The sequence below is a fragment of the Culex pipiens genome, chromosome 3, assembly GCF_016801865.2.
Source record: "Culex pipiens pallens isolate TS chromosome 3, TS_CPP_V2, whole genome shotgun sequence".
NCBI classification, from domain to species: domain Eukaryota; kingdom Metazoa; phylum Arthropoda; class Insecta; order Diptera; family Culicidae; genus Culex; species Culex pipiens.
Window position 1 is genome coordinate 39,556,814 of NC_068939.1, and position 25,901 is coordinate 39,582,714.

General features: G+C 34.4%; 1 protein-coding gene across 3 annotated transcripts in view; it reads left to right on the plus strand.

Moving 5' to 3' along the window:
* The window catches only part of LOC120427034 (protein dead ringer-like), a 149,892-nt gene that overhangs the window by 18,725 nt on the left and 105,266 nt on the right, over nt 1–25,901 (plus strand). For all 3 annotated transcript variants that reach the window (XM_039591863.2, XM_039591861.2, XM_039591862.2), the window contains exons 2-4: nt 18,276–18,457; nt 18,827–19,341; nt 23,006–23,112. In XM_039591863.2, the coding sequence (XP_039447797.1) occupies nt 18,405–18,457; nt 18,827–19,341; nt 23,006–23,112 (675 nt within the window). In that variant the 5' untranslated portion in view covers nt 18,276–18,404. The remainder of the gene's footprint in view (nt 1–18,275; nt 18,458–18,826; nt 19,342–23,005; nt 23,113–25,901) is intronic.

Genomic DNA, 25,901 nt, shown 5'->3' on the forward strand with positions numbered 1-25,901 from the left:
TTGAATAATGGCGAGTAATTCCAGTAGTCGCGAGGTGTGCTGTTTTTCCTCCTCATCTGGTTGTTTTTCCTACCCTCCCTCCCTTTTCGTTGCAGTTGTGGTTCACAGGTAGAGGTTAGGAAAAAAAAGTGCTCCGGCAAAACTAAAGGCCAACAAATAAGTGCTCGAAACCATTCAACAACCCAACCAACCAACGGTAATTAATTCAAAACAATTATCCAGCAATTAATATAAATTAAGTTGAAATAAAAGGTGCATTCGAAACAACGCGGTAGCAACAATAACATTACAAAAAATGTAATTGCGATAGGTGTGTGCTAGGTGGTAAATGTGTGTGTGTGTTAAATACCATGTCAAATTAAGGTGCTGGAAATGTGTTGAATTCACGTACCACCATGAGTTATTTTTGTACATTAATTCCCATAAAGAAGCATGTGAATTTTGGGGTCCCCAGAAAAAAGTGCACTTTGTTTTTTTCCTATGTTTGTAAGGAAATTAAGGGCGGTTCGCTCTTGCATACAATCCAGAAATTGAATACAGTATGGACATTGGCTATAATCGTATAAAAAATCATACCAACATCAAAAAAACTATAGTGCTTTGGAATCGGGATGATGTCAGCCATCGATTGCACTCATAATTACAAGAAAATTTTCACAAAATACGTAATTTTTCTGAATTTTGAAAATCGGGATTCGGGATCGGGATTTTTTATACATTTCGAATATTATAATTTTGGTTTTAAAAACTAAAAATATTCTCAAAACAAGGTTTTTTTTGGGAAAAAATACGCAAAATTATAGTTTTTAACAATATAAGTATCAAACGATCGGAATTTTTTCATACATTCCAAATTTATAACTCAAAATTTTGAAAATACTGTTTTGTTTTCACAAAACTACGTATTTTTGAAAAATACTCAAAATTTAATATTTTTACAATGTGGGTATCAAATGATCGGAATTTTTATACATTTCGTAGGTAGTAACAATATTTTTTTAAATTCTAAAATAAATTACGTAACTACGTATTTTCGAAAAAAAAACACTCAAAATATTCAGTTGGGTAACAAATGATCGAGATTTTTTCATGCATTTTAAAAGTTGAAACACATTTTTTTTAAACTCGAAATTTTTCAAAAAATATTCAAAATTTCAAAGTTTCAAAATTTATTACATTCAAAATGTTTGAAAGAAATCCGATCAGTAGATACCCATATTGAGCATGAGCATGAGCATGAGCATGGTTGACTGCCAATGAGCTGCTACTCCGTTATTGACAGATCAACTGAAGTTAAACAATGAATCAAAAATGATCAGTGGGAGCCAACCATCCGTTCACTGTTTAACCCCTGAAGACCCCGACTTTATTAGTCAATACCGGCGCCCTCCCAAGAAGCCTGCAGTTAAACGAAAGGGAGGAATGTTAGTCCGATAGTTGAAGTTGCAGACTCATCAAGCACATAGTTTTTCGCTATATACTTGTTGATACCGCTTGAGACCGTTGAATCCACAGCATCTCCTTCAAGCATCACGTGATTAATTTTTTTTTTGGGTTAGTGGGATAAGGTATTGGCTTTTCGATGCCTCCCGAGCTACGACGCTATGGGGAGGACTTTCATAACAGACCCGTCGGCGAGCCTTCCGAGCAACGATGCTATGGGAAGGTCTTTCTGGTTAACACACAAAATCACTCACACACAGTTATTTTGCTCCACTATTAACTCAACGATCCAAATTGTCAGTGCGTCTTTCGTTCATTATATAGAATTGGCTTTTTAACCGCAAAAAAAATAAAACCTTATTCGAAAAATTTAAACACAATCCACCCGACGCCGTGCCTTCCGATCAACGATGATATAGGAAGGGCTTTGAAAATCACAAAAGAAATCACTTTTCACTCCGAATATTTTTTACGACCACGCGCTCCCTTTGCCAATTATGCACTGATGACGCTGCATTTTCAGAGGGTAATCTTCTCCTCGCAGCACACAATACACGACAAAAATGCGAAACAAAAGGCACACAAAAAAAATCACTTTTCACTCCGAATATTTTTTACGACCACGCGCTCCCTTTGCCAATTATGCACTCTCAGTTGATACCCATATAGCAAAACTGAAATGTTGAGTATTTTTTTCAAAAATTCGTAGTTTTGTGAATATATTGAGTATTTTCAAAAAAGGTTGTTATTACTTTCGAAATGTATAAAAAATCCCAATCATTTGATAACAATATTGCCAAAAACTGATATTGGGAGTATTTTTTCGAAAATACGCAGTTTTGTGATAATTATCACTATTTTCTAAAAAAATTGTATAACATTCGAAATGTATGTACATAACACGATCATTTGATACCCAAATAGCAGTAATAAATATTTGGAGGTTTTTCAGAGTAAAAATTGGCATTTTCAAAATACAGGAAAAATACGTACTTTTGTGAAAATTTCCATGTAACTATAATTACAATGGATAGCTGCCATCATCCCGATTCCAAAACACTATATTTTTTATGTTTGAATGATTTTCCATTCGATTATAGCCAATGTCTCCCAAATAGCCAAAATCCCATAACCTCTCCCAAGTAACATTTTTAAACCAACTAGCCACCACCTAGTTTAATTGAGGTTTTATGGTAGCATCTTAATAGCTTTTACAGCCATTCCACGTCAAACAGGAAGTCTCCAAATCAAAAGTGCTCCGATTTGGCTCAAATTTGGAGTGAGGGTTCCTTGGCCCAAATAATTAGACCCGTATTTTTTTGTTTGGTGATTAGGGTGGTCCTATCCGAAATAGGGTGGTCCAAAAAATGGCATTTTTCGTCGATTTTCGCAAAAACCACAATTTTCAAAAAATCATATCTCCGGAACGGCTGAACCAATTTTAGAGCGCCACAATTCAAAAGAAAGGTTATTAGTTGGGCTTTTAAGCAAAAATATGTTGAGGTCCGAAAAAACTAGCTGAATATTTGAAAAGGTCCTATGAAAACTTCATTTGCCGATTTCACGGTGACGGGACCAAAGAGCCCATGTCTGAAAATATTTTTCCCTGATTCCTTGTAATATTTTACATAACATATCAAAAATTTGCGGATATCCATTAACACGTTTCGGAGATATGATTTTTTTAACATAAAAACTGGGGTTTTCGACGCGCCGCGCGCAAAAACCGGAAAATGACGAAATCGGCAAAAAATCAACTTTTTTCACTAAAACTGCGATAACTTTAAAATTTCAGCGATGACCTATACATGTCTGGGTACCAAAATTTTCGTAATTGAAAGACGCAACTTTTGGTACCCAGACATGTATAGGTCTTCGCTGAAATTTTTATGTTATCGCAGTTTTAGTGAAAAAAGTGGATTTTTACCCGTTATCGTCATTTTCCCTTTTTTTGCGCGCGGTGCGTCGAAAAACCCAGTTTTTATGTTAATAAATCATATCTCCGAAACGTGTTAATGGATATCCGCAAATTTTTGATATGTTATGTAAAATATTACAAGGAATCAGGGAAAAATATTTTCAGACATGGGCTCTTTGGTCCCGTGACCTTGAAATCGGCAAATTAAGTTTTCATAGGACCTTTTCAAATATTCAGCTAGTTTTTTTGGACCTCAACATATTTTTGCTTAAAAGCCCAACTAATAACCTTTCTTTTGAATTGTGGCGCTCTAAAATTGGTTCAGCCGTTCCGGAGATATGATTTTTTGAAAATTCCTGTTTGACGTGGAATGGCTGTATAGTTTTATTTGGACTTTTACCGCAACCAAAAAGCAAGAGCTAATTAATAGGCTCTTACAAGGATTTTTGCCTCGGATATAAAACCTGGTTAAAATAAAAGCCGACTGGCTTTCAATAAGGTTTTATGAAAGTTGTAATAAAGGCTTGAAAACCAGATGGCAATGCCATGCCAAACGGTTTTATCGCATGCTTCATTAAAACCAAGGGTGTTGTAGCTGTCAAGTGCCATTAGGCATGCAGAAAGCTCACTTAAAACCATAAGCTCCTAAACGAGCATTTATCGCAGCCAAATAGCATTGCTTAAATATGACAATATAACAAATGTTTGGTAGTATGTGTGAACGCTGTGTAAAAGGGGTGTCAAACTAAAAAGTGACCCCGTTCGTTTGACAACAGTTGGCGTCAAACCAACGGGGTTTGACTGTATGGGTAAACCGATGCCTCAAAATGGCTTCTTCAATCATAGGGAAGGCCCCCAAAAAGTTTGAGCCAATTAAAAAAATACAAAAAATAAATATGGTCGAAACCGGCTGATTTTGTAGTAATTTGCTCCCTTCACAATTATATTGAAGATCTGTAGTCCCTACACGGAGAAAAAAGAGTTCCCAAAATCGTGAACAAGCGTTCATGAAAATGGGAACCACGAACAAATTGTTCAAATGCCATGGTTAGTTTTTCAAAATCGTACCATGGCATTTGAACACTTTGTTCGTGGTTCCCAATTTCATGAACGGGTGTTCATGATTTTGGGATCTCTTTTTTCTCCGTGTATCAAAAGAAATGATAGGGTCATTTCTTTTGATAGGGTCTACAGATCTTCAATATGATTGACAAGGGAGCAATTTACTACAAAAACAGCCATGTTGAGGAGGAATGATATTTTTGAACTGAGTGAATTCACTAAATGAATCGTTTTTATATGAAACATGAGAAGCGTAACATTTGAGAAGTTATGTACAACAATACAAAATGGTAGTATTAAACAGTCAAACAAAACATATTGTTGAGTTACATACATCACAAATATTTTCTAAGAAATAGCTCAGTATGACCAAAGTCACTCTACGTCTTCAATAAAAATCGTAGGAAATCTCATCGCTATAAAGTTGCCTTATGGGTCATTCCATCTCAACTGTGCAAGAAAAAGTCCAAATTTGAAAATTACCCTCTCCGATCCTGCTCAAATTTGGCAGGGCTGTTGATACTATCAAAACATACAAGAATCCCGAATTTCATCCAAATCGGACCACCCCCTCCATTTTTGTACCTCCCCAAAAATTCGACTTTTTGGCGATTTTTGACCAAACCTCCTAGTTTCAAACGGCGATAGCTCAGGAACCACAAATCTTAGAAGGTCGGTCTTAGACTCAATTTTGAAGAAAATTGGACGTAGAATCCATTTCCGTGATCAAAATTTTGATTAATTTATTTTTTCTACCTGTATTGCGCAATTGAAAACTTTAAACGGCCGTATCTCAAAACACCCCAACTTATTTTTTTTATTTGACCTCACCATTGTGTTCCCCGGCCAATTTTACATAAGAATCACCTATCGACAAAAATGAATATGTTTCGTTCCAGAGATATCGAATTTTAAAGTTTTGTGTTTTCGAGATTACCTACATCAGCTTCATTCGCCGCATCTGCTAGAAGCACACAGGCGGGCTTATCAATAACTGCTACCTGCTGTTCTGGGAGATGATTAATTTAATTTATATTTTTACTTTTTTTTGCAAATTTTTATTCAAGTGGCTTTTTAATAATTTTTATTTTTATATTTTACGCAAATATTTGTGCAAATGGCTAATAGGGAAAATTCTCGTATGTTTGACAGGTTAAGTCCTCGCTCCTAGTTTCGTCCAATTTGCTCATTTTCACTATTTAAACAACAAATTTTGCAAATTTTTTGATAGAAACTTGCTTGTTCGCTTCTTATTGAGTTATTTATCACTCGATTTCAGTTGAAAAGGTTTTTAATCAGCTGTAATTGAATGCCAAAGCTCTGATATGGCAACATTAGAGGAACGCTGGAATTTGGTGCTGTTCCCCTACCTAGATCAATCTATTTTTGTGAAAGAAATATTTATTGGGATATTTTTTATGCATCGTTTTTTACGTGTTGCTAACCGTTTTAGAGTACCTGCGAGGCTATGACTAGGGCCTTTATCATGGGCAGTAGCAAAATAGTGCCATTCAGCAAAAACCCCAAAACCTGCTTTATTTTTATTTTTAGTTTTAGTTTTTTTAGTTTATTATTGACACTTTGATTTGGCAAATCTGAATTATGGTTTAAAAGATTGATCATATTAAGTCAATTTTTATATTGTGAACCAGCTTCATTTGATTAAAAGATGATTTTGGTCAAGGTACATTTAATTTAAAAAAAATCCTTATACGTGAGGCCAGCAGCCGTATTGTGTTCCAAGAATCCAAGAATGATAGAAGAAAAAAAAACACTGTTGTTCGGACGGTGTCAAAATCATCGCAACTAAATTCGCAGATCAAACTTTGTGATTTTCTTACATTTTTAAGTTTTATACTTTCCAGAAATCCTTTTCCTACTCCTTGTGATCGTCCTTCACAAGAGTACAACGTATCAACAAATTTTATTCATTTTGATTCATATTTTACTCAATAATGTATCGTGCACTTATTGTTCAGTGTTACTAACAAGATTAATTGCATTTTCCTGCTCGCTCCGTCGGAATCCAATTCTGCCCTTTACTGTGTGTCGTAATTGCTCTGTCCTGTGGGTTAACACAGAAATTCACTTCGTTCATTTTTTAAGCAGATAAATTTTCTCGGTTAAACTCCAGTTTCCTACAGTGTTATACAGTTAATTTTTGCCCAATTTGATAAAGATTATTTATGATGAAATATTATTTCAATAAAATACCAGGTAGCAATTATTGATAAGCCCGCCTGTGTGCTTCTAGCAGATGCGGCGAATGAAGCTGATGTAGGTAATCTCGAAAACACAAAACTTTAAAATTCGATATCACTGGAACGAAACACATTCATTTTTGTCGATAGGTGATTCTTATGTAAAATTGGCCAAGGAACACGATGGTGAGGTCAAATAAAAAAAATAAGTTGGGGTGTTTTGAGATACGACCGTTTAATGTTTTCAATTGCGCAATACAGGTAGAAAACATAAATTAATCAAAATTTTGATCACGGAAATGGATTCTACGTCCATTTTTTTTTTTCAAAATTGAGTCTAAGACCGACCCTCTAAGATTTGTGGTTCCTGAGTTATCGTCGTTTGAAACTAGGAGGTTTGGTCAAAAATCGCCAAAAAGTCGATTTTTCGGGGAGGTACAAAATTTGAGGGGGTGGTCCGATTTGGATGAAATTCGGGATTCTTGCATGTTTTGATAGTATCAACAGCCCTGCCAAATTTGAGCAGGATCGGAGAGGGTAATTTTCAAATGCTGTTCCGCTTCAGATGGAATGACCCTTATGTCAACACAAACATCCCGTGCTGTTGAGACCACCTCGTTGAAGCCCTCGTGGTGGCCTTTGGCCATGGTCAATCAAATATCTCCCCGTGATGTGCAGTGTCGGATGGCTTGCAGGTCCAGCCAGTTTTTTTCTCCTCATTTTATTAATTATTATCCACTTCTCTGCACCTCGGATTTAAGTCAAATATTGAGAAATTGAAAAAGTCAACAAGCCTGCCGCGTCTTGACCGGGATATGTTTAATTATTAAAACCCTCTCACTTCTGCTTGTCTGGCCGCCTCTTGGAACCGGGCCAATGACCACCAAGGCCTTGGCGACGTCCGACACTTTCGGACACTTGTTTTCCCCCTTGTTTTGTTGATATTTATTTACATTACATTTTCTTGTTTTATTTCGTGTACAAGTGCGCGCGTTCCTTTGGTCTTTTCCGTTGATCGGAAATCGACTCTTTTGCTTAATTTTTGTAGCTTGCGTTCGCTTCTTCTTCCACTTTTCTCCTCAAGTCGCCCCACTTTAATCTCTTTGATTTTGTTTGTAAGGTCCCTCGTCCGCATGGCCAACTTATCGCGTGAATATATCCATAATTCATCGGATGGGGCTGTCCAGCACCATTTTTTTTTGTCTGTGTGTGATGTTTCGCGCTCCACCACTCAAACTTCCGCTTCCGGTGCTTTGTCGGAGCGGCTCCAAAAATCCTCCTCAGGGCGGGATTCCAGGGTGGGGGGAGAGATTGAGCCACTCTTGACAGCCGGACATGAGCCATTGAAAAACAAATCAACCTCAAATCTTGCTTTGAGGCCGTACATCGCGATTGCGCGTATTTGCGTAAGAAAAGAATTTCATTACGGGGCAAATGTTTCACTTTTATTTTATTTTTCCTCGGCAAGATGGGACCGGACACAACTGCGTGTTTGGAAACTTTGTTCAAATGGAAATTGACGATACTCGGGCCACTCCTTGATCCATTAGAGATCGATATCGGACGGGGTAAGTCGAGCGACGTGCCGGTCACGTTTGGAATATGAATCAATAACTCCGTAACTGCTTTGCGCTGAAAAAAAGTGTTTCTACCATTAAAAAAAATGTTATCAAATTTGATAATTTGGTAAAAACGCAATAAAACAAAATATGTATTTCTTAACAAGATGTTTGCACAAAATATTTAATTCAGAATCTTCAAAGTAAGTAAACTTTGACGTTCCCAAAAACAAACATTCAAAAACTTGAAAAAAAGTTGAGGAACGGAGTTTTTAAATTATTAATTTAATATTTTAATTGATATTTTTTACAGTCTTCACCACACTTATTCAAGACTCGTTTTGGATCGTGCCTTCGATCGTCATGTTGAGCACTCCTTTTCCTGTGAAATAACAATAAAAAAAACCGACCAAGCATCGACACCATGGAATGTCACACCACGGCTTGATTAAATAAAGAAATAAAAGTTAAGAATGAAGTTATAAGGAAGGGTGCGCGCTATGACTGAAAAAGTGATCAAATATCACTTGCCGTCCAGACTTGAGGATTTATTGGAAAGGGTCGAAAACCCTCCAAAAGTGTCCTTGGAAGAAAGCAAAATAAATCGAATTATGAACTGGTAAATGCTGAGTGACAGGTTGCTTGCGGTAGATTCAAATTTTTCCTATAAATTTGATATGCTACCGAAGCGTCATAATTGGATTTATGGGGAGAAATGGTAGAGCTTCGATTTTACAAGCCGTAACGTTTCATTAATTCTTAACTTCAAAGTTTCGTTGATGTATGTTTTTGATCACGCTCCAATCAACAAAATTGAATTTTAGTGAATTTCCTGCTAATAAATGAAAGGGTAGAAATGGTATGAAATTATGCCCGAAATTTACAATGTTTCGCATGTAAAATTTAAGTTTCGATAAGTAGATCAATAGTTATGAATAAAAATTTGTTTTCGCATGTATCCGGATGTTAAATAAATTTGAAATAAATGACCTGAAATCGTACCAAATGTTACTAGGTTTGTCGTGAGCTGTCTGGCGGGCGCAAGAAGCGGTATTTTTGAAACGCGATCGGCTCGGTGAAGGAGTGATAGAGACGCGGGGTGCAGAGTGCAACTGGCGAGAAGGGAGCCTACCAAACTTCCACTTGCTGCTGAAAGGAGGCTTGAAGAAGGAAGCTGTTTCCTTATTGCTTCCAGTTTGTATCCTTTTCAAAGAAATTTCTAAAATTTATTCCTTAAATGTTTTATATTTTTCGAACGTTTCTAAATTCTGTTAAATCTTCTCTTGTTTATAGTTTTTTTTTCAATTGAAACTATCGAAATTTATTACAATCTCTACACTCCTTCTACTAAAATGCTGTACTATACGCTCTGCCTTATTTCTTTTAATAATTTTTTTCAGCTAATTATGAAGGTAATTTACTATATACAATTAATGTATACATTTATTTATTATATTCATTTATTATATAACATTTAACTATATATTACTACACTAAACACAACTTTCACAAAAATAATGCAAAAAAAACAAACGGAGCGTTTGGTACGGTATGTCCTCCCCTGTAGATTCTGAGAAATGTGATCCATTCTCAGAATCCTCTCTGCGGTAAACACAACGTAGTAGGGCTGGCCGCTTTAATTTTTGTAATACTTTTTCGGGTGTTCTCGGATGTACTACAATTATTAATAATGACAAGAAAAGTGCTTGGGGCGTAATCTAATCACAAGACTTTCCAGCATGCTGTCATCGGACTGGCTGCGTTTGTGTGGGATTAGATTAGATTAGATTAGATGAAATCGTACCAAATGTTACTATGTTAAATTTCGTTGGATAGATAATTGAAAGACCTTTCCAACGAGTTTAAAACTTTGAAGATCTGGCAACCCTGTATCAAGTTATGACCACTTAAGTGATATTTATTTACTTTTTTCAGGCCGGATCTCATTTAAATGTGTGTAAACTAGGGTGATTCAAATCCGGGCTTTCACGAGGACACCTCCTAAAATCAAAGATTGACCCATCACTAGACTAAATTCCAAATTTGAGCTCATTCTGACCATGAGAACCGCTCCCTCTAATCGCTTGAAGTTTGCATGGGAAAAAATCGTCAAATTGTATTCAGTTGTTTACCTGTGGGAGCGCAATTCTCAGTTGTAGAACCTTCATTAAATTTAGAACAATTTTTCTGAAGACACCATAGTTTTAGGATTTTTGGCTGAAAAGTTATTAGCTTCCGAAAAGGATAGTTCTTGAGCGGCCGGCTCAAATGCAATATTACGCCCTATTGAAATGTTAGTTTTGATTTAATTTTTTTTAAATATTGTTTTCGAATTGATCGGAAAATTTCACGAATGTTTCATATTTTAACATTGTAAATCGGACCATTAGTTGCTAAGATATCGACGTTAGAAAATGGTGAGTTGTTTGGGTGAATCTTAGAAAACATCAATTTTCCTGTTTTTAAACCTTTGCATGGCAATATCTCAGCAAGGGTCGTTTAAGGGTCGTTTCAACAAAGTTCATAAAAGCAAAATATAGAGATTTTTTTTTCAAAAGTAGGCAAACACGTGCAAAAATGAAAAACTGCTACTATTTTCAAAAAAGATACCTAAAAATGGCTTTAACTTGAAAACGATGCCCTTTATCAAAATTTCATTTAAGTACTTATTGATTGCAAATTTGATTTTACATGGAAAAATGAAGTTAATAATTTGTTGCGACCAATATTTCGATTTTTTTTTTGAAAAAAAAAAAAACAATATTGATTAAAAAACTAACTTAATCCACCTATGTGGTTGATGCCTACCTCACCTTTTATCAACAATGGGTAATATGAGTGGTTTTGACACATATTTCATCTATTTTTTTTTAGATCCAGAAAAATATGTACATAAATAGCACTTAAGTGGTCATAACTCGAGGCAGGGTTGCCAGATCTTGAATGTTCTGGACTCTTTGGAAAGGTCTCTTGATTAGTTAACTAACGATGGGTCGGATGATGGAACTGGACATCGTTTACATGCATATAAATGAGATCCGGCATCAAAAAAGTACATAAATTTCACTTAAGTGGTCATAACTCGAGGCAGGGTTGCCAGATCTTGAATGTTCTGGACTCTTTGGAAAGGTCTCTTGATTACTTAACCAACGATGGGTCGGATGATGGAACTGGACATCGTTTACATGCATATAAATGAGATCCGGCATCAAAAAAGTACATAAATTTCACTTAAGTGGTCATAACTCGAGACAGGGTTGCCAGATCTTCAATGTTAAGGACTCGTTGGAAAGTTCTCTTGATTACCTAACCAACGGTGAGTCGGATGATGGATCTGGACATCGTTTACATGCATATAAATGAGATCCGGATATATGTGAAAACACATTTTTATACATAACTTTTGAACTACTTATCGAAACTTCAAACAATTCAATAGCGATGTATGGGACCCTAAACCAAGTCGAATGAAACCGGTTTGATCAAAATCGGTCCAGCCAGTGCTGAGAAAACTTGGCAAGAATTTTGAACACATACATACATACACACACACACACATACACACACACAGACATTTGTTCAGTTTTCGATTCTGAGTCGATAAGTATACATGAAGGTGTGTCTCTGAGCTCTTAATAAAAAGTTCATTTTTAGAGCAGGATTATAGCCTTACCTCAGTAAGGAAGGCAAAATGTATAACTCGGTCAAAGATTTTTTGCACCACCTAGAAATTTCTGAAAAGATGGCATTTGATGTCCTCCAGGGTTGTTAAAATATCAAAATGTCAGCTCTCAGCAACTACAATTATCCCGCCTGAATATTCATGCCTCAAATACAACTGCTCTTCTCTCCTTATTGAAACTCTCAGCGCCGAACATAGCCGAACACGTTTTCGTGTTTACACACTCGCGATTGACATTTTCCTTTTCTCTCTCATTCCCGCTTCCACGATCATTCAATTTCGCAAGCGCAGTTTAACGGGACGTCATGCGTGGTCGGCTCCTAATCGCCGACCCGTGTGCTTTCATTGCAGTTTTCGGAGAGATTGAGAGACTCAGCGGTGAGAGCGCAGAGTCGAGGAAAAGGGAAGGAGTGATAGAGAGAGAATGCCATCGCTGGGAATCACGAGACACAAGAAGAGATCTCACAAGCTATAGTGACGGTCGCTATACTCTCGGATGTTTTTGGTGCAGAGATAATCAATTGATAGCTTTTTTATCACTCATTTGCAACACTGATGTTCTCTAAAACATATAAAAAAGTGTTTTTTTTTTTGCAAATCATGTTTAAGTGACAAAAACCAATTAAAAACAACCCGCTTTTTTACCGAGTCTCATTTTTTTCAGTGTGGTATTTATCCATACCTACAACTTTGCCAAAGACCCCAAATCGATCAAAACATTTCTTCAAAAAATACAGAGTTTTGAATTTTCATATATATCATTTTTGTATGGACATTTGCCAAATTTGTAAGGAAAATTATATGGACAAACTAATGATGCAAAATTTGCTTTGTTGGGCATACTGAAGGCACCAAAAATGTTTCCGTCGGATTAAAAAATACAAAAAAAAATCGAATGACCGAATTCTGAGAGAATTGCTCTTATGGCCATCGTGCTACCGTTTGCCACCTACCATCAGTGAGGTTCCCCACGGGAATCCAAACTTGTGTCGCTAGAAGAATCCCCCAAAATGAAACGAAAAAAAAAACACACACACACAATAATGTTGATGTTTTATGGGGTTAACGTGTGTAGATTTGGTGGGTGATGTTAAAAGTGTCAAATTAATTAAATTAATGTACCTTTTATCGTTAGGCACCTCATTCCTGGAATAGGGTTGCCATAAAAATTTACGAAATCTGATGAAAAAAGTTTTTTTTAACCAAAATCTAAAACAATAATTTGATCAAATTTAATATTAAAAATATCTTTAAACTGGTCACCCTACCACAAAAATCCATCGTCATCCCAAATACTCTAATCAAATCGTCGTCGTCGTCACCCCAAAAACGCAAAATCAAGAAAGTGAGAAAGTCAAGGAAATTTCCCACTCAAAAAAAAATAGTGTAGAAGAAGCACGAGATGCGGTGACGATGAGCAGCATTTTTATAGCGGCTTAATTTGTGTGAAAATGTGTTTGTTGACTTTTAAGATGTCTCGCGGGGAATTTAATTGAATAATTTATTCGACGCTGACCGCCACCGCGCATTTGCGGGGTTTGACGTTAATAGTGTCAGCAGTGGATCAACTCATCTGGGAGAGTGAGAAAAAAAGCTGGTTGCTTATGGGAATCGTTTAGCATATTTTAGTGGCAGTTTTTTTTTTCTCGGTTCGTTCTGGGTTGAGATGAGTGATCGTAAAGTATGCCGAAACGATCCCGCGTGTGATATAAAAATAAGTCATTTGTGCTTCGATCGAGCAACATCGAATGATGCAATAAATTTAGAACATTTGGCCCCGTGGCGATTTGGTGTGAGCGATCTGGCTTGGGGTGACAAGAGGAAGAACGTTAATTTGACAGAATTGGGGCACTTGAGATTCGCTAACGATGGATTTTTTTCAGATTTGACATTCTTGCCAGCTATGATATTTTGATGTTTAATATGGAAAATAATGTTTGTTTTTTTATAACCATAGAAATAAGCAAAGAATCTAGTGTATTGATTTGTTTACATGCACTTTAATGCTATTTCAATAAAGCATTTCTTCAAGAAAGAGAAATTGATGTTTTTTTTGTAAATTTTGGTTTGGCTCAAATTTTGTGAGAACTTTCTAAAATTCTCACAAATTGTTGTATCCGAGCTTACAAAAGTTATAATTAAATAATCTTTAAATTGTTTACTTTTGTTTGTATTATGTTTAAGATACAAGAAAAAAAGTTTTAGGAAAAAACATAAACTGAAAATAATTATTATGGTAGTGAGGAATTTTTTTAACAGTCATCTTTTTTCTAAAACTCAAAAAAGGCAAAACAAGTTGTTGACTATGTTTTTTGATTTGAAATAAAATTTGCCATCGAAAAGTACTCTCCTGAACTGATGATATTGTGCATCGTTTTCAATTGGTAGCCCCTTTAAGGTGTTGGTATACTGTTGGTAAAGGCATATTTGTCATATGCTAATTGTTTGACTCTGTAAGGGGACCATTCATAAACCACGTGGACACTTTTTTGGTAATCTCGACCCCCCCCCCCTCGTGGACAATTGTACATACAAAAAAATTATTTTTTGTATGGAGCATGGACAATCACCATACCCCCCCCCCCCCCCCCCCTAAAGTGTCCACGTGGTTTATGGATGGTCCCAAGACCCAAACCCGGCTTTGATAAAAAAAAACAAACTTTTTTTAAACCAATGTTGGGTGTAATGATTCAACTTGTGTCATGTAACTTGCACATGTTTTGAATCACATTACCCAATTTTTATTTCAAAATTAGTTTGCAGTATTTTTGCAATAACCTCGGTTTTGATGGTTTATGAAAATATGAAAAAAATCAAACTATTCAATAAGTGACTAAAAAATTTGGAAAAAGGCAATTATCAAAAAAAAAAAAATAAAATAATAATCATGGGACGTTGTAGAATAGGCCTGAAACAATCAATAAAAAGAATTCTATTCCAAACAAAATAAATGCATTTAATAGAACAATTAAAAAAGAAAATGATTCAACAATAGAAGAAAAGTAACTCTTAAAAAGTTGCTCAAAATAAACAAAAAGTAATAGGAAAAAGCTTTTGCTGTTTGGAGTTTTTTGATATTTTCAAATTCTTTATTTTATAATTTTAAATTGTTTTTATTGGAAAGATCAGAAAATTTCACAACAAAATCAATTTTTAACATTAAAATTCGGACTAATAGTTGAAAATTATAGCTTAATTAGGTGACACTCAGAAAAAAAATATTTTCATTGATTCCAATTCTTTGTAAGGCTGTATTTAAGAAACAAATTGCTTGATTTTCAAATTTCCAGACAAAAAAATTCAGCAAATTTTTTAAGCTTCTCGTTATTATTTTTAAGGAGTGCTTTTTTCAAGATAATTCTTTTATCTCTAAAAACTAAAAAAATCAAAAATCATGCCTAAAAGTAGATATAACTTATATCACAAAAAGTTTTAAAGTACTTTTCGATTGTTATTACGAGTTTGCTTAAAAAATGATATTTATTTTTTTGTCTAGATTGTCTATGTTTAAATGTTTTTAAACATGTCTATGTTTTTTTTTCAAAAATTGGAATCTTCCAAACCCAATTCTGCACCATCACGCACTATGGTTAAAAAAAGATGTTATTTAGTCCCCTTTACCATATATGAAAAATCCAAAATTGATAAAGCACGTTTTTGGGAAGTTGAAAAATTCAAATATTTAAAAAAAGAATGTTCCTGATTCTTTTCATCGTTTTATAGAAACATATCAATGCAGCTTAAATCTTAGTTTCTTTTTATTTTCCAACATTTGTTCGATTTGTTCTCTTTCGAATTATTTTTCATTTGATTACTTTAAAATAATTAAAATTTCAAAGTAATAAAATTCAAGTTAAAAACATTTAAAAAATATTTACTTGGAATGATTTTCCAATATTGCCCTATGTCTAATTTGAACTTGTCAAGAGTTTTGCACTAAATGTGTTTTGAATTGAGTATTTGTTTTTATGTTTTCGAATTGGTGTTTTTTTTTTTCTTTTTTGAAATTGTATTTTCTTAAACATTTAATATTACGCACTTTTGAAATGTAAATCTTGATTTTAAAATTTTGAAAAAAATGTTTTCGAATAGATCGGAAAATTTCACGAATGTTTAAGTTGCTGAGATATCGAAATTAGAAAATGGTGGATTTTTTGGGTGAGACTTAGAAAACATAAATTTTCCTGTTTTTAAACCTTTGTATGGCAATATCTCAGCAACTAAGGGCACGGCGTGTTTTCTAGAACAACCTTATCAGGAAAAAATAGTCATCGCTACTTTCAAATGTGTCTTATAAGAAATTTTCTCAGCTTTCCAATGCTTCTAAGAGCGAAGTGTTTCATCGAGAAATTTCTGAGATAGCTTAATTTTATTTTTTTTTGTTTTAAATCCCTTCATTATTTATTGGAAACTATTTAATAACAGTTCTGGAAACTAATCAAATGATGTGTTTTATGTGTCATTTACTAATCAAACTGTGCAAAATAAGGCAAGAAACAAATTTGTAGAAGATTGCAGACCGCTACAAATTTTCAAAGTTATATTTTAGCTGAGTTTTGAATTTGTGGGATCCATTCAGTAAAACCGTGTTCAAATAAAAAAAATTCTAGAATTAATAGATTATTACAGAATTTTTGTGAGCATGTATCACGTGCCTGCTATGATTTGGCTGGTATAACCAAAAATTTGGTTTTAGATTTTTAAGCATTATTGCATTTTTATGAATAAATATGATATTTCCTTAAACTAACATAAACCAAGAACATCGTTACAAAACATGATTCAAAATCTAAAATGTACTACAAATTACTGTATTATGCTTCAAAAGTCATGAGTATAAAGTAAACATATTTTTTAATGTTTTACTGTTGAAAATGTCTTTGAAAGTAGCAATAAAAATTCGTGAATTTCAACTGAAAATGGTGAAAACACCTTCAAAAACTTTTTTTGTTAAAACAACAATAAAATAAAAATTTCAACAAAAAATAAACCGGAAACAAGCTATTTGAACAAAAACCAAGATACTTGTAAAACTTTTATAAAACAGATAAGACTTCTATACCTTTGCTGATTACTTGATCATTTAAAAAACACTTTAAAAAAACCTTTGTCCAGAAAACACGCCGTGAAGGGTCTTAAAGTTCAAAAAGCAAAATATAGGGAATTTTCTCACCTTTCCAAAAATATTTTTTTCAAAAGTGGGCAAACATGGGCACTTATTTGAAAAAAATAATAACTCCGGTTATAATGAGAAAAATTACCTGAAAACCTGGAAAACGGTGCACTTTATCAAAATTTCACTAAAATACTTTGCAAATTCGATTTTACATCGAAAAATTAAGTTGACAAATTTTTGCGACCTATATTGTGATTTTTTTTAAAAAGTTGTATTGATTCAAAAAATCATAACTCGGTCTAAGATTTTTTGCCCATTCTGGAAATTTCTGATAAGTTGGCATTTGATGTCCTCTAAAACATATCAGAAAATGGAAAAAAAATAAAAATAGTGTTTTTTGCAAATCTAGGATTAGTGACAAAAAGTGATATTAAAAATATCCAAAAAAAAAAAAAAAATTCATCGTGTATCATTTTTTTAAGTGTAGTCCATATTCATACCTACAACTTTGCCGAAGACACCAAATTAATCGAAAAATTCCTTAAAAAATACAGATTTTTGAATTTTTACTTATTATTTTTGTATGGACGCTGCCAAAAAGGTATGTTAAATAATATGAACGAACTAATGATGCAATATGGCTCCTTTGGGCATACCAAAGACACTAAAAAAGTTTCAGTCGGATAAAAAGATTCAAAAGAAAAAACTAATGTTCGAAATCTCAGAGAACGAGCTCTTTAATATTAAAAAGCCGTCATCTGAGATGAATCAGATCTTCAGTCTAAATTAAGACAGCATTTTTTCGAGCACTTAAAAGCTTTAAGTTTCAAAATCGATGCTTTGTTCTTGATTTATTTTAAAATGATTTTGTCTATATTTATCGAGAAATATCCAGAATTTTAAGGTTATTTACAAGTCTTTTTCTTTAAATGAAATTAAATTTAATTTTGTAACATTGCTCAATTGATTTAAGATTGTCGTTCAGTTCGGATCCCACGATCACTACAAAGTATATTCCCGTGGCCCAAGCCATGGCCCAGACGGCGTCGTCCAAGATCTTGAAACGCCAACCGTTTTGGTCGTCTGCCAGTTCATCAACGGCGCCCTGCACGACTCCCAGAGACGACGACATTATATTCAGAATACATAACTCAATGACGTTTGAATTTTTGATCGCTTCCATAACGTCACCCCCCTCGTGCGTGTGTGTGTGATTAATCGTTTTTAGCAGACGCTAATTTCAATTTAGTATAAGATTTTAACCCCTCTCGTTCTTCCTCTTTCCACTTACCAGTCGATCCGCACCGAGGAGGACTCCGCCAGCAGCACTGGTGGTGAAGCCGGTGACGAAGGCGTTAATGTGGTAGCCGCAGCTGTGAGTTCCACACCGACAACCGAGTTTGACCAGCCAACGTCCCAGAAGATGACATCCGGGATGGAGTTTGGCCGCAGTCCAGATCATCACTCAGAGCTAAAGTGAGTAGGAGATGGTTTATGCACAGAAAAAAATCAATTCTCGAAACCGTGAAGTCAGTTCACGATTATGAGAACCACGAAGGAATATATTCACGTTTATGGTGCAAATGCACCATACTCATGAATAAATTCCTTCGTGGATCTCACATTCGTGAACTTAATTCACGATTACGGGAATTGATTTTTTTCTGTGTGGTTGGTGGTACTTGATTTGGGGAGGGGAGCACGGAGAAAAATGTGTATGAATTTCGTACCTAACTTTAATAATATAAACCATCAGAATTTGCATGTAATTTTTTTTGCAGTACCTCCCAAACCAAATTAATGTATGATGAATTTGTTTCAATTCTAACCCACTTTCGTCCGCAGTCCCCACGTCGGCGGTCAGTTCGGAGCGGGCACCGGCCATCACCATCACCCGCTCGGTGTCCTCGGCAACCTGTCGGCGCTCAACATGAACGTCCAGAACCTGTCCGGGCTGTCCGGTCTGGCGTCGGCCGTCGGTCTCCAGCACGGGGACGTCCTGGAGAAGCTCAAGATGCAGGTGCGGGACATGAAGGTGGGCCTCGGCGGCGGGGATTCCGCCGGAGCTGACTTTGCGGCCTCGTTGCATGCAAGTTTCGGTGCAAGTGCAACGGCCGCCCTGCAACATCAGCAGCAGCAGCTGGCTGCGAGTGGGATTGGGGGGATGTTTGGTGGGGATGGGGGTCACCGAGGGGGGATTAGTGCACAGGGCGGGGGACAAAGTAACAGTGTAAACAGTGGTGGGGCTAGTGGTGGTGGTGGTGGAAGTGGAAGTGGGGGTGCTACAAGTGGGGGAAGTGTCACGTCGAATGGAGCGGGAAATTGGGCGTTGCCGAGCGTGCCACCGGCTGCAAAGGATGGTAAGTCTGCTTTTTTCTAAATTATGTTTTCATTTGAAGAATCCATACAAATGGATTGATTGAGGTTTCGTTTTAAACTTTTAATTTACGAATTCGGGAATTTATGATTTTTTTAATCAAAAAGTTGAGAAAAGTCGGAAAATTCAAGCATACTTGTTTGAAAATTAATGTTGGCGCTTGAATAATTTTGTTATATTTTGAAAAAAAAAAAAAAATCAAATTAAATTCACTCAATTCTGCTTTAATAACTTACTTTAAATTTAAGGTTTTTTTTCACTATTTTAATATATTCGAGTATACATGTTTGAGACATTCAAAATCTTAATAAATATTGGATGCAGTTGACACAGATTTTCATAACGTTTTTTATGAATTAAATGATTTCTATTAATTTGTGTTTATCAACAAGAGGTAAAGGTAATGAAAAACCCATCTCCATGCGAATGCGAATGCGAATGCGAAAAAGAGGTAAAGGTAATGAAAAACTAAAATAAAAATAGAGCCAAATGCCCAGCTTAGAGTTATGATTCTATTTCATTTTGTCACATAGATTTATATGAAAACAGATGCCAACTTGAGTTTGGCAATGGTTTTTTGTAATCTTTTTGATTGTTTAACTAAATTCATTAAGTAATTTCAAATATATTTTTTCCTAATGTTGTCCTCGATTTTTTTTTTGTGAGTATGGATAAATTACCTACTTTGAATTGTTTGAAGATCGTTAAATTGCTTAAAAATTGTCTCTTCAAATATTTTGCTTGAAATAAATGGGAAAATAGAAATGAAATTTTAAATTCAGTTCTTAAAAAAAATCTATAACTTTTTATCATTTCTAGTGGAAACGAACTTTCAAAAACTATACATTTGCCAATTAAAAAAAAATACCATTAAAGTTATAAGTAATGTTGAACCTTAGATTTTATTTCGAGGACTTATTGGTTGTGTTTCTACTCTGAATCATAATTATAAATTTCCATTTTTGAGTTTTTCTAATTTGTTGTTCAGTTTCTGTATTACAAAAATAGCCAATAGAAGGCTTTTTTTAAAATTAATTTAGAATTATTGAATTTTTATACAAAGAGTATTTTGTTTGAAACCATTCTTTAAATTAGAAATGCATATTATTTAAGCTTTCTGAAAAAGTCTGATTAAGGTCAGGAAAAGTCGGGAAAAAGTCGGGAATGGGATTTGAGTGGTCACCCTGAACTTTTACTGCTGTAAGTACTGATTAAAAATCATTTAAACATTGTATTTCTCTTAAATTTTAACTGACAGATTTCATTTATGCGAAAAAAGTAGAAGTTTCAATCCTAAATATAAAACATGAGTTATTTAAGAATAACTTAGTTTAAATAAGTCAATTTACCATAAATGCATCATTATTTGGGGTGAAAACCCCCTAATTAATAACTAGATGAAAATTCAACATACATACATAAAATCAGCGAAAAAATCTTTTGTCCCGTAGTACTGTTTCATACATAATTCAGTTTTTTTAATGAAAGTGAATATGTCTCCTATTTTTTTCAACAGTATCAAATTGTTTTTAGCTCTGATAAAGGTATAAAAAACTTAAAAAAATTTCCAGTCTTTTTTTCAGAAAAAATAGCCCAATCTTTTATATTTTTGAAAAAATGGCTTCTTTCGGCATAAAGAATAAAGCTAACGTCATGATTCGAATTCCCGGATGCTTCGAAACCCGGACACTTCATCTTGTTTTAATAATTATTTGGATATAAGTTCGCATTATGAATGTCAAAACTGTGATATTTGATGAATTCAACATCAACTTTCATTTAAAGTTTGTTTGAACGCTGTAGTTAATGCCAAAACAATTAAATACAATAAAATAATAATTTTACCAAAAATTCGAAACATTTCACTTGAAATATTTCATAGGCGTTCGAAGCACCGGGAAGGCAAAGCAGAAATTTATGGTTTCGATTTCCTTAAATTCTAGCAAATTTTTATATAAACTATCGATTGTTTTGATGTTAACAGCTTATTTGATACCTAAAGAATGCCATTCACTAACATTTCAGTCCAAATTTGTGCGATTCATAAGTAAAATCGAGTGTCCGGAATTCGAAGCAAAAATGTCCGGATTTCGAATCAGCTTTTATCAGTGTCTGGGAGTCGAAGCACAGCAAGTCACTTTATTTTTAAAATTCTCATGAAAAATGGTTTGAAAAGACATAGTTTGCATGCATTTTCTTGACACTGACTGTTTATACTACATTCTGATGATATTTCTACATTTACAACTTATTACATGATTTTTTGCCAGCTATAACAAAAATGATATGAAAATGAAGTGTCCGGATTTCGAATCATGGCGTTATTGAAAACAAAAACTTGCATTTTATCTGATTGAATAACATCATTTTGAGTAATTATTGTTCTGTGTGTTTTTCTATTTTTTTTTAAAGTTTTTTTTTCTATTCTTTTTTGAAGTTTTCTTCCAAAAGTGAGCCAATTTGACTTTGTTAATTTGATCACGGCGTGTTTTCTGGGCAACCTTAATGAGAAAAAATAGTCATCACTAATTTCAAAAGTGTCTTATAGGAAATTTTCTCAGCTATCCAATGCTTCTAAGAGCGAAATGTTTCATCGGGAAATTTCTGAGATATTTCTATTTTAAGTTTTTTCTTTTAAAATCCTTGATCATTTATTGGCAACTTTTGAATAACAGTCCAGGAAACTTGTCAAATGATGTGTTTCATGTGTATTTTACTGACCAAAATGTGCAAAATAAGACAAGAAACAACTTTGTAGAAGGTTGCAAACCGCTAAACATTTTGAAAATTAAGTTTTAACCGAATTTTTTAATGTGTGGGATTTATTCAACTAATAAAATAATAAAACCGGATTGAAATATTATTTTTGCAATTCCGTCGTGAAACTACTTACTTTTCCTGTCATTCCTGAACGACGAAATAGCCTACTTTTCTGTACCAAAAATAACAGAATCGAATAGCAACACTTTTCAAAATAAATGCTGAAAAGTAACACTTTTTAATATTTTTTTTGATTTTAACGATTTATTGACAAAATACATGAAAATTTGACTTAAAATTTCACTCAGTGTGTGTTTTTTGGAATTGCAAAAAATGTTGTATGGAACTCGTTGCAAAACTTGATTTTTTCAGCACTCTTCGTATTTATCCAACTCGGTGAACCTCGTTGGATAAATGTACGACTCGTGCTGAAAAAAATCCTCTTTTTGCAACTTGTTGCATAAACTACTATTTTACAAGAACAAATAGATTATTATATAATTGTTGTGTACGAATAACACCGGTCTACTCTGATTCAGCTTGGAATTAGCTGATACAACCGAAATTTTTATATTTTTATATACATAAACTTTGAAAAATATTTGCAACGGCTTTTAAAAATGTTTACTTATCGTTAAATTGTTGGCCTTTTATTAAATGTAAAAGTTATGACCAAGCTTGACCATCTTCAAAAATATTTTTTTATAGGTCAGCTCTCAAATCTCTGTAGTAAAAAAATTACAAAATTACATTTAACCATTTTATTTTGATAATTCAAAATTTCAAGTGTGTCCAACATTGTTGTTTCACAAAACATTCACAAAAAGACAAATAATATCAACAATAATTGTATGCATCATCCAAATTTTCCCTCCCTCACCCACCAGGAAACCCCGGCTCGAATTCCTCCACCTCGAGCGAGACATCCAACTCGTCCCAGCAGAACAACAACAACGGTTGGAGCTTTGAAGAGCAGTTCAAACAAGTCAGACAGGTAAGTGCCCTTCGTTGTTTCCCTCACAACGACTTTTTTTTCCAATTTTTAATATTCTCACTTACCATATTGAAGAATCGCCGTTTAATTATCATTCCAATCCGAGTTGATTTTGGAGGATTGTCTAGAAAAAATTGAACGAGAAAAAGGTGCTCATTCAAACAAAAAAAAAAGAGTAGTCAACACACAATCAGTCGGGTCTTTTAAGATGAATTGCGTTAATAACTCATTGATTAATTGCAATTTGCGTAAGATGATTGCGCGCGCTCTCTCTCTGTCGGAGGCAGTGCTGCCCGGGTGGAAGTTGAGGGGCATTCGCGACGAAGTCGATGACGAGATTTCTATCACCAATTAATATTACGATGACGCTGGGATGTGCTGCAGCTCACTTGGAAGAGGAGTCACGACGGGCCCAGTATGGTCATCGTGGACTTGGAGCAATTATGTCTCTGAGCTGGTTAACCCTGCACTGTCCACGGTTATAATTAATATATTTTTTTTCTTGTTCTTAAGAATAGTGTTGTAGCCAAGTTGTAGGATTCATTTTCAGCGATTGGATACTCATCGCTCAATGCTGATCAAATTCTTCGCGAATTGCTTTGGATAAGATTATGCTTAAAAAGTTCAAAACTTTCTTCTTGTAACCTTTTCAGAGTTAATTACATTCCGATGGTAGTGGTCAATCTCTTCAATAAGAGGTCCTCCTCCCCTGTCCATCTCTCTTCCTACGATAATGAATATTCATGATCGTTCATCGTCGTCTGCGTGTCGTCTCCATCACAATTCCAAGTGATCGTGAGAGAGAGACGCGATGCACATCACGATCTGGTCATGGGGTCTTGATTTTTTTTTGCTTTTTTCGCTGAAAAAGAGAAATGGTCGTTGATTAACCGTACGTCATCCCGGAGAAGCTAGGAGGATCCGGGGGGAAGAGGAGTGGGTTCAACGAATTAAAATAAATAGAAAAGTAAATTGAGCTTTATTTGTACAACCTGCACCGGGGAGAACGGGAAAATCGCTGTCTTGTTTGGATCGGTGCAGTGATCAATTTCCCACTGCGATGGAGGGACGCCAACTTGTCGGATGTCTCGGAACGTGGACCAGCGGGATGTTGATCGTCGACGTTTTTCTCGGGAAATGTGACGGATTTTGGCCACAATTAAAGCTAGTGAAATTCTTCTTATTGAACAGAATAAATGGTCTGTAAAATTTCAAAATTCCCTATTTTTGCCTTTCTTACTATTTGAAAGATTTTTTTTAATCGATTTAATTTTCTAAGACACCCAATCATTGGCAAAGTTGTTGGTATGGATGAAAACTACATCGAAAAATATATGACACGGAAATTGTTTTTAAGCAAATTTTAATAACTTTTTCTGTCGTTAAAAAATGATTACAAAAAAGCACTATACAGAAAAAAATCATGGTAGTATTCATCAGGGACAGTGTTGTCACAAAAAATTTGTAATATTACACATTTATAATAAATTAATTTTTAATTATTAATTTCTTATAATTTTTCATCAGATTCACATTTTAACACATTTTTGTTGGTAAAATTACTCAAAATAGAGGTAATATTCAACCAACCAAATTTTCAACCTTTCAAAATTCAACTTATTTTTTCTGTGTATTTTTATGTATGTTTAAGAGGATATATAATGCCATCTTTTCAGAAAGTTCCAGAAGGGGCCAAAAATCTCTGATCAAGTCAGGGTTTCCAGATTACCAAATAAATCTGGGAGTACACAGCAAAAAATCCGATGGTAAAATCGCATGCAAAAGCATGCACATCACCTTCGTCAAAATTAACACTAAATATTACACACCGCATGTACAATTTTTGCTCACACAAAAAAAAGTTGCAACCGACGGGATTCAAACCCAGAACCAACAGTAAGAACTGGCGCCTTAGCCCACTCGGCCATCAGACCTATGTAAAGCTGAAAGGAAAAACGCAGGGTGTAAAATTACATAAAAGTGCATAAAATAATGCAATATTTATTTTACACCCATTCCTTTTACACGCAGTTGGATTACTACTTTTTTAGCTGTGTATGGACGAAAATTACAATATGTGATACGGAATTTGTTTTTAGCAGATTTTAAAAATAACTTTCTATCGCTAAAAATAATTTCCAAAATAGCACTTCACAGAAACAATGCTGGTAATGGTGACAGATTTTGTGTCACATAAAAAATGTGTAATATTACATCTGGAACTGGTGAATTTTCATCAGTTTCTGATTATTTTACATCAGGTTCACATTTTTACACAGTTTTTTTTTGGTAAAATTACTGAAAATAGAGGTAATATGCAACCAACCAAATTTTTCAACCTTTCAAAATTCAACTAATTTTTTCTGTTTTTTTTATATATGATTTAGAGGATATACTATGCTATCTTTTCAGAAAATTCCAGAAAGGGCCCTAGGCTGTGTTTTTTTACTAAAATTTCCTATATTTTAAGTAAAAAGAAGTATGCAGTGATTTTTCTAGGGTCCCAGACTATGCCTCTACGTATTTATTTACAATTTAAATAATAATGGTGCCATTTTAAGGCAGAAAATGTGAAAACAAGCAAAAAATAAAAAAAAGTGACTGTAAAAACATGAAAAAATTAGATAGGCAAAATGTGATGATAGGAGGTGGTAGAATAGGCCAAATACTACCAAAATCAAACATAAACTGAACAAGATATGTAAATGCAAATTAAAATACTAAAAATGAAACAAGGAAAACATAAGAGAAGTAAAGTTTTTCGTAGAACAAAAGTTGCTCAAAATGCC